General features: G+C 42.3%; 1 protein-coding gene across 2 annotated transcripts; it reads left to right on the forward strand.

Moving 5' to 3' along the window:
* Positions 1-542: 542 nt before the first annotated feature.
* LOC100539605 (tumor necrosis factor receptor superfamily member 6-like) lies at positions 543-9,169 on the forward strand. Of its 2 annotated transcripts, none has more exons than XM_010711050.3 (9): positions 543-834; positions 1,552-1,683; positions 1,871-1,982; positions 2,552-2,625; positions 3,305-3,406; positions 4,313-4,344; positions 7,005-7,337; positions 7,819-7,867; positions 8,668-9,169. In XM_010711050.3, the coding sequence occupies exons 1-9, from the start codon at positions 756-758 to the stop codon at positions 8,961-8,963; spliced, it is 1,209 nt and encodes a 402-aa protein (XP_010709352.1). In that variant the 5' UTR covers positions 543-755; the 3' UTR covers positions 8,964-9,169. The 2 variants fall into 2 exon arrangements, with proteins under 2 accessions (XP_010709352.1, XP_010709353.1); XM_010711051.3 differs by having other exon boundaries at positions 8,673-8,894.
* Positions 9,170-9,865: the final 696 nt, after the last annotated feature.

Genomic DNA, 9,865 nt, shown 5'->3' on the forward strand with positions numbered 1-9,865 from the left:
AGGAGAGCGGAGCGCTCTCGGTTTTAAGTCGGCCGCTCGCGGGGCAGAAGCGGAGCTTCGGGGCCGTCCCGTCCCTCTTCTGCCATAGTTCACCGCTTTCTGGCACGCCGTCTGCCCGGTCCCGCGCACCTGGCTGCCTTCCTTCCTCGTGCCGCTCCGCGGGAGATGCCGCGCAGCCACACGGGCTTCTTTCGGAGAATGGAAGCTTACTGCTAACGCTTGTGTGGCTGCAGTAACTCTCATGTTTTATGTTTTTTTAGTAATGTTTTACTAACTTGCCTTCTGCTGAAGATTATGGAGCCAGGGAGAAATGCCGTCTGAGAATTCACTGGGCGCTCCCTCTGGTTGTCTCACGGAAGACGCAAGAGTTTTCTGAATTAAAGTAACACAGTAAATGTGGCGAGGGAGAGCGAAACGAATCCCTTCTAAGAGGCACAAAACAGCCTCCGAAGTGTGCCGCCGGTGAATGAGCGGAGAAGTGGAGGTTGGGGGGGGGGGGAGGAGGGAGGAGTGGCGGAGCTGCTTTCCTACAGCACTTCAGCTGCCGCTCTAAGCGTGGTGCTGCCCTAACCTATCCTTTGTGACTGTAATTACCGCCGTGAGCAGAGCATTTAACAGAAATTAGTCTGGGTTCCTTTGTGGCTTCCCGTGAGCGTGTTTTCCAGCCCTTTCAGAACCATCTCCCAGAGATCGCTATCCAGAATGAATCACCTGAAAACACCTGTTGGTCTCTGCTGTAGGTTACGCTGCTGACAATGCCTGGAAGCGGCGCAGAGGTCTGCGGAGAGGGAGAGTACTTGTACGAAAGCATTTGCTGCGTGCTGTGCCCGGCAGGTGAGGCTCAGGAAGGCAGCGGCCGTTTTCCCCCCTATGTCAGGTGGCTGGGTCGCTATTCCGCATTCCATCGGGAGGAGCACAGGCCCAGCTGGTGCTGTGGCGGTTCCTCGGCGCTGCCAGGGCTGGCTTCCGTTTCGTGGCGGGACATTGCGCAACAAGGGCCGGGTGAGGTGCCTTGGCAGCAGTTCTGAAAAATCTCTGCCTATTCTCAGGATGAAGTGTTCAAAGTCGGGTCGCTTCTTTGTTTCTAACAGTTGGCCCAGGGGAATTCTGATAGTTCTGCGGGTGGAACTTTGCCTTGCATTTGTTCTCCCCGCTTCTCTCCTTGTGCAGTTAACACAGCCTTGTGCAGAGAAATACCCTGCCTTTGGGTAGTATCACAGAGCAGCTCTAGGCCGAATTTAAAGAACTTGGATGGAAAAGAGAGATTCCTGGGTTGTTTTTGTTGCACAAGCAAATCTCCCTGTGCCTGCTATGTCCCTTCCAGCAAGACGGCACTTGCCATGTGAGCAATGTCTTGCTGCTGTAATGAATCATTTGTTCCCTGGCTGGCTGATGCCTTTGCTGTAATCGTGCTTCCCGACCATACGGCGCCCCTTGGTTCCTGTGCTGGGCTGTTTGCTTGCAGGAAGGGTTGAACTTTGACTAAACAATGATTTTATGTTGTAACATTCTGAGAGTGCTGCTGTGGCCACCAGTTCTCTTCTTCCACAGGTACTTATGTTGCTCAGCACTGCAGTATTCCACATTCAAGTGGAAGATGTGCCTCTTGCACCGAAGGAAGAGATTACACTGCCCATGCAAATGGCTTGGAAGAATGCTTGCTGTGCAGAGAGTGCAAAGACGGTACAAAGAAAAAATTCAATTAAATCTTTAACTTTAGGCCCCTTAATCTTTGCAGTAAGACTTTTTTTGCACTTCTAGTTATTGAGAATATTGAAGTTGGAAAAAATATAAATCACATTTATGACCAGCATATGACTTGTGCAGTTATACAGAGCCACAACTTTGTTTTCTGACTTCTGTTTTCTAGACCAGATAACTTCAAGAATCTGTACTGTGACAAGTGACACTGAATGCCAATGCAAACAGGGATACTTTTGCCCTGCTGAAGGCTGTGAAATATGTCAGAAATGCAGTCAAATGTAAGTTAAATAGGGTACTGAAGCAACTATGTTCTTTCTAGTAGACTTAACAGCTGTGGCCTAATCTGTGTCATGCCTACCACGCGCTATTTGCCTGTAAATATTTCCCTTGAAGCCTAATGGTGCTAGTCATGCTTCTGAGTTCTAGATGACAAAATACATGAGGTTGAAACCTAGAACTTGTGGATTTTGATCCCGTCTGTCTTGTTGCATATGGCTGTATGCTTACACTTCTCTTGTCTCTCTAGGTTAGTGCTGTCCCCCATATCGATAACTGAATAAGTTTTGTAGCAGTCACCCTGAAACTCAGGGCGGTAGAACCTCCTGTTGAAGGAAACTGACTGTGAATGAATAATGCATCTACCTCTTTTTCTCTCAACTTAGAGGCTAACATACATAAGCTTTATCTGTTTTGCTTTTACTTAATTGACGTAGGATCTTTTAAAACTAAAAGATGAATTCCTAATGTCATCTGTTCTGTTAATGTTTCTAAGCTTTGCCAGAAAATGAACCTGCATGGAAAGAGCTGTAAACGTTTCTAAAAACCTCTGTATTGCCACTGACTTTAGGTGTCCAGAAAAGAAAGAAATTGTGCGGATTTGCAATGCTACAATGGACCTAGAATGTGGCTTACCTGATCAAGGTCTGGTACACAGATATTACTTGGCTTGTCTATTGGGTGCATGAATTGTAGATAATGACACAGAAGCAGTCTTAAATAAAATAGCTTGAACTACTGTAGCATACTTAAGATTACTTCTGTTTGAGCCTGGGAGTTATCTGATAGAGACAGGTTCCCAAATGAGTTGGAGAGACAAATATCTTAAACTTCACTGCAAGGAAAGGGTTACACTGGTGAGAAGCTACAGGTATACTCAGGGTTCTTGGAGTATCAACAGTGATGCTGTTGCAAGTGGTGGATGGTACAAACACTTCTAATATTTAGCATGTCTGAGAAGCTGTGTATAGTGACTTTTTTCCAGGGGTGAAGGAATGGGCCCTATTGAAAGTATAGCACCTAAATGCCATCTTTTGTGTACTTTATTTCTCTCATTTCTTGCATGTTCTCTTTTCTGAAAGCTTAGTGGGTTTTGTACTGTGACACTGTACAGAATCCCCTGCTGTTACTGGGATAATGATGTGCAGTGGAAACCCGTATTTGGATTCAGGTCAGCTGAAATACCCAGCACCTTTTCCACGACAGGGTAGCTGGGGCCTTATACTAATGTGAAGCTTAGTTTGTTCCGTAACAAGGAGGGCTCACACAACTATCTCGTCTGAAAACTGCTTCAAACTCTAATTCTATTCATTTTCATTTGCAGGAAATAAATATCTTACTTGGACGACTGTAATAATTTCGGTTGCTGGTTTTTTTGCTGGTTTGCTTGTGTTCTGTGCAATAAGGAAGCGTAAGAGTGATAAAGGTAACTCTGCTTTATTAGTATCCTTTGCAGAAATAGGCAGAATGTGCACCAGGCTATCCTTGTTCTTGACATTATCATATGGGCTCTAGCTTGTTTGGCCTGAGTAAAATGAAGAGCAGTTTTATCCAGTAAATAAAACTTACAGGCTTTAACTGAATGGCTGCTTTAGCCTCAAAGCTTAGCACAGGGTGTATAAAGGGAGATCCTCATTTACTTGCATAGTATTAATGAAGGTATAAGAAAAATCTGCATGGTGAGCTCAGAGGTAGGGTGCAAGAAGTTGCAACTAATCGGATCACTGGTTACTTATATTCATTGGATTTGGCTGTGAAGATTTTCATATATTTCACTGCCCTTGGACCATTTCAACAACTTAATAGAAATGTTGATATGTCCAGTGTCAATTAATGTTTTCTAATAGAGACATAAATTCGTCTGAGAAATATTTCTCCTTTCGTGCATGTTGAAGTTTTTTTGTGAATAGCTTAAATGAGGATGTTGGAAATGATCTGGAAGTTCTAAAGTAAACTTTATTCAAACCATGGCTTACTGCATTTACTGCAGTAGAAACAACATCTGCCTTTTCTTGAGCTATTGCAATAGCTCATGAAAATGTCTAAGAGGCATAGGATTGGGGGTGGGGAGAGTGTTTTTGAAGGAGGGGCTTAAAACCCAAACTGCATATTGAGATCTGTCTCATGCAGCAGGACTGCTTGTCACTGTTTCCACTGTTAGTGGAAGGGCAGTTCTCCATGTAAAGTCTGTCACTTCAAAGAAATTAAGTGACTGGTTCTGGAGCTCTGGCTTATGTAAAAAGTCTATTATATATAACTACTGCATGAGTTCAGCTGTGTTTAATTTACAGCAATTCCCAGAAGTATCTTAAACTTTAATTTTGTTTTCCAGCCGCTTTATCTGACAAAGAAGAGAGGAGCCAGGTCAGTATATAAAGGATGAAGTTTTGCATGATTAACTGCTTGATACACAGTTCCTGATTATTATTTTTTTGTTTTGTCTCCCTGTATTCCTCTGGTGGGATGTGTTCCTGAGGAGCAACTAGTTGATTCATACTTCATGTATTCACTTCCATTGAAGCTGGCCTTTCTGGTTCTTGCTTTGGAAATATTACAGAGCCTGTGTCCACGATGTTGTGAAACGTGGGGGGGGGGGGGGGTAAGGGAGGAAATAGGCTAAGTACAAGTGTTCACTTCAAACTGTTGCAGAGCAATGCTTTGATTCAATTGGTTATTTATTACTTCATGCTTGTATTCCTCAGAAATACACTCAAAATGCAAGGAAAGCTAGACTATAAGATTACTCGTTGTGGTCAGCAGATAAAGTAACTGAGTCTCCTGCAAGCTACAAAGCAGGACCTACAGTCTAATGCCTTGATCCAAGATGTCCCATAAATCAAGGAGTTCAGGGCTCAGTGTCAGTTCAGGATGATAGCCCTGCAAGTGGCTTACCACACTAAGGCTTGCTGCTGATGCATGTTTAGCTGATAAAGCTGTTTTCATCCTGGCCACCCTTTAGTCAAGGACTGTTTAAGAACCTTACTTTTACACAGTCAAAAAACAATGCCATTTAATAACTTCAGGTCAGCCCTGAAGTAATCAGGCAATTGGACTTGATGATCTCTGTAGGTCCCTTCCAACTGAACTACATGATTTCTAGTCTTGTACTTAGTGAGATAAGGCTAGACTAGTTAAATACTCTAGTATTTAGCTTCTCTACTTAGAATCTTCTAAATAGAATTTACACTCCTAACTGCATAGCAAGATATAAAGGAGTTTGTTCTTCTCACTGGAGTAGTTAATGATGCTTAACACCAGGCCCTGAAATATGTCTTCAGAATTTAAGAAAAAGGATCCAAATTCCTCACAGCACATATAGCAGAAAAAAAGTATGTGCTATCTTTCTTGTGTCTTATCCGATACAAGTACTACTCACTTTATGCATGAGCTTTTGTCTAATTTTACGAGTTAAACGCTTCAAGTAATTAAATGCATTTTAAATGTCACAAATATTTGAAGACTGAAGGGACAGAATTGAAAAGTCGTCAAAACATTACCTTAAACTCTTCCTTTTTTTTTTTTTAAGGTCCATAAGTGGCTCAAATATATGAATCATCCAATAGGTTTTGGCAGGTTGTCTCTTCCTGCACCCTGGCCAGGTTCACAGCACTTCATGTTTTTGTAGAAGCTGATGAAGGATCATGGCAAAATACCTGGTCAAACTGGTGTAGTATAGGAACAGGCAGAAATAACTACTTTTTTTGAATAAAACTGTAGTAGACTGTAATCACATACTTGTGTATGGTGCCTACCTATAAAATAACTGTAACAAGCATGACTTGCAGTGCCCATGTACTTAGAGAATTCATGCTACTGTAATTAAGATAACTGGAGAGTTGTATGGTCCTCAGATCAGATACTTGAAGCACCAGCACATTGTCCTTGAGAGTGTAAGTGAACTTACTGTATAGTAAAACATATACATTGTGAGTATATTGCTGCTATCTTATTTCCTAAACTGATCAGCAGCTGTAAGTCAACCATGCTGTAAGCCTGTAATCTTTAGGTGACCAATATAAGAACTTTCTCGGTAGATAGGAGCAGATCGTTTATTTCATTTGCATCCTTAAAATGGATTCAGTGAAGATAGAGCCAAACTACACGTGTGCTGAGTGGGGTGGCTCCTGTCACATCCTTGCCTATGTGTGCTGGTGCTATGTGGCCACTGACCTCATACAAACAAAGTGTCCAGTTGCTTGGGGGGGGAACGTACCTGAAAATCAAGCCTTACGGGAGAAAAAATTAATTCTTGTCCTTACTTTCTACTTCAAATAAATAAATGAATGCTGCCTGAAAATTTTTGCTTTCAACACGAGCTGATAAACTCTATACATGCTGGTCTGTTTCATGCTTCTACTACTCTCTGTGGGTCACGGTCACCCTGAGGTGAACTGTGTGGTCACAGGCTTAATTAATGCATTGATAATGCAGGAAGTGATACTTCCCCCTACCTTTATTCCCCTAGCTAAAGATATAGTTTGCTCTAGTACATACTTTGAGCTGAGTCTACTGTGTGAATGTGAGGAAAAACTACTTAAAAGCAAACAAGTGCATGCTAGTACACTCACAGAGAGCAGATAATGGTCTGTCAGTTCAGCAAAGCTCTGAAAGCATCAACTGTCATACGGTGATAGGTTTAAAGCCTGTTAGCAGGATGATTGGTCATTTCAGCTCAGGTGCACTGTAGCAACTGAGCTCTTTCCTGCTCAGGAGGGGTATGCCTCTTCTATACCCAGGGAAGAGCAAGCAGTGGAAGTACAAAGAAAAATTCCTTGCAGTTGTTGTGGATAGATTGTGAGAGTTACGATGCAGTCTAGAGGAAGCAGAACACTCAGCAGGGTGAAGAGTTTCGGCTCTAAGACTGATTGAAATACATCTGTAAAGGCTGTGTTGCTTATTTTTTTAACTTCATCAGCACCTCTCCTGTTTTTTTCTTTGATACTGGTGATTCTGTTTTCTTCCTCTAAACTGTCCACAGAGCTCTGTCTATGAAACTTCTAAAATAAGTTATTTTTTCCTTATAGACATACGAAGATGATACACTTCTATCAGAAGTGAAGATACCTGAAAATAATGCATCCCCTCCAAATAGTGAGAACTCTGGTGAGAACCCAGAGGGTCAAGCATACAATAGTGTTAATTTAGAAGTGGAAAACACATCTCCAGAGGAAAACAGTGCTGTGAGAGTGTCTTATGAGAGAGGCACCGTCCCACAGAAGAACTTGTGGTACCAAACACAAGAATGTTGGAAGAGGATCAAAAACTATTCATCATCTACAATAAATAGTTGTAATCCTGCTTTTCAACCAAATGCCCGGTGTAAAATAAGGGGTGTTAAGATGCCAGCATATTTTATGGTAAGTGAGGGAAAAATAATCTCATAATGTTTTTTTACTGATATAGGTATAATTTGAATTGACCTCTTCACTCTTCCTTGAGTAATAGATGTTGTTTTCAAGCAGTATTATAAGGAAGAGGAGCCTTTGCTTAAAAGATACAATAGAAAGTGTGGGAAATGATATCTTGGGAAAGCAAACTTCAGTTCAGCCTTTAATCTGCCGTACCTCTCACCTTTTTGTTCAGTGTTTGTACAAGAGCACTTCTTTTGCAATAACAGCAAGTATGTTGCCTTGTTGCTTCACTTCTTAGATAGTAAGTAGCACAGCTGCTTTCAGCATGCTGTTTTCTTTACTCAATTTTTTTCAGCTGTGCTGTGAAGCTTTCCTCACTCTCTTATTGGCGCATATACACTGAAAGTAATCTATTGAGTAGCTCAGAAGTAATTGTGAATTAAGTGTTCTGACATGCTACAGTAATGGTCCAATTTTTTTATCACAGGTACAAAAGCAAAAGTGTCAAATAATTGTTAAAGATCTCACTCAAAAAGGTAGGTATTCTACAAATGGCCAAGTAGTTTGAATTTGCTTTTTCTTGTTGGCTTTAGTATACACTGAAGGAATAGTTCAAGGAGATTAATAAACATTGCTTAAGTCTAGAAGGCTTTCATTTGAATGAAAGATGCTGAAAAAGGATTATTATGATATTTAAGTAAAGTCATAATCACTGTGGCAGATTACTTTGATGCATAGATCTTCTGGAAGTGTAATACAGTCTTACTTTGAAGAATAAGCACAGTAAAGAATTTGTCACTATGTTATAAATAAGTCTATGCGACAGCAGTGGGACTGCTTTAATGACTGAGGTGCATGTCAGAATTGGAGTTCTGACAAATGTCTATTATATGTGAGACTGCATCAAAGCCCTACAAGTAACCAGCAAGCTGAGGTGCTGGATATCAGTGATAGGCTTTGCTACTGCCAGTGTTAGCATGGCATGCCTACACTGACAGCATAGTGAGGTGGTTAAAGGCTACAGTTGAGTAGCTGTGTTAAGAGTAAACAAAAACAGGCAAGTCAATGAAATATTTCCTAAAACCTCAGTTACTGAATAATATTTTGTCTTGAAAGTACTTTTTAGATGTATAGACTGGTACCTTTAGTTTCTTAAGATAAGTAGGAAGCCTGTTTGTCCTACTGCTTCTTAGGTGACAAGCCTAATCTTGCTGTTTAGTCTGTGCATGCATTTGCTAAAAAGTAATTGGGAAATGTGTATATTAGTTGCAGGGGAAAAACCCACTATATTTTAGAACTTAAACTAATATGCTTTATTTTTATTTTTCCTTCTCAGAACAGATGGATTGCTTTTCTGCTTTTATAAATATAGTACCAGTGAAAAAATGGAAGAAGCTTATGAGAACTCATCTGGAGGAAAATGTTATTGATAAAATTGAGTATAAGTGGCCTAATAACATAGACGAGCAATCTTATCAGATGCTTCTCACCTGGAAAAACACATTGGGGGAGAAACAAACTATTATTAAGTTATTGGATGAGCTATGGGATATAGATACCAGGGCTTACAGTAAAATAGTCCACATTTTAACAAGTAATAACATTATAAGTAAAATAGAAACTACAGCTTAACGTTCCCAGTGAACTTCAGAAATGTTCCTGTACGTATATAGGAAGTTTGTAGAAGTGAGAATGTTGTAAACTACTGGTAACTGTGGTGGTGTGGATGTGATGCCCTTCTTACCTGCACATGGGCTGGGAGTCGTTTAACACATCTTGTGCTGAATTGTGACAAGACTCCAGAAGCAATATTCACTTTATTTTGTTTTTTGTTTGTTTATTTGTTTGTTTTTTGAGTAGTACAATGTGAAACTCAGGTACCAGCAGCAATTTAGGAGCTCTGAGCTTCTGAGTTTACCTTTCCTTTGTGAAGCTGTGAGGAAAGAAGCCACCTTTCCCACGCTCTGTGGAGCTGAGAACACCTGCTGCAGTTTTTGACTGAACTGCCTTATTTTTGTTTACGAGATAATCGCATTTCATTTGTGGTGGGAGCACGTGGCATGCGAAATGTTCTGTTCAAAGTACGGCAATAAAAACTCAGTGAAGACAAAGGCTGGAGCTGGTTCTTGGCGGAGGGGCGGTGTTGGGAGCGAGAAGAACCCCACGTACAAAATGGCGGCGGTTGAGACGAGCCCAGCCGCGCGACGACCGCCCGGCCGCCCCTCGCGAGGCGGGAAGGCGCGCTGAAGGCGGGGCCGAGAGACGCGGGCCGGTTGCCATAGCGACCACAGGTCGGAAGTAGCGTAGGGTGGGCTGGGCGGGGCCAGGCGGGAGCCGCTTCCGGGCACGCTGTTGCATCAGCTCGGCGGCGAGAGGTGGAGGCGGCAGGATGGCAGCGGCCCCAGCCGAACAGGGTAGGTATGCGGAGGGAGTTGCGGCTCATCCCAGGGGGCCTGGCAAGGCGAGGGGAGGCGTTCTCCGGGACTGTCACGGTGCCGTGAAGGCGCTGAGGGCATTCGCCGGGATGATGTCAT

This window comes from Meleagris gallopavo, chromosome 5 (assembly GCF_000146605.3).
Source record: "Meleagris gallopavo isolate NT-WF06-2002-E0010 breed Aviagen turkey brand Nicholas breeding stock chromosome 5, Turkey_5.1, whole genome shotgun sequence".
NCBI classification, from domain to species: Eukaryota; Metazoa; Chordata; class Aves; order Galliformes; family Phasianidae; genus Meleagris; species Meleagris gallopavo.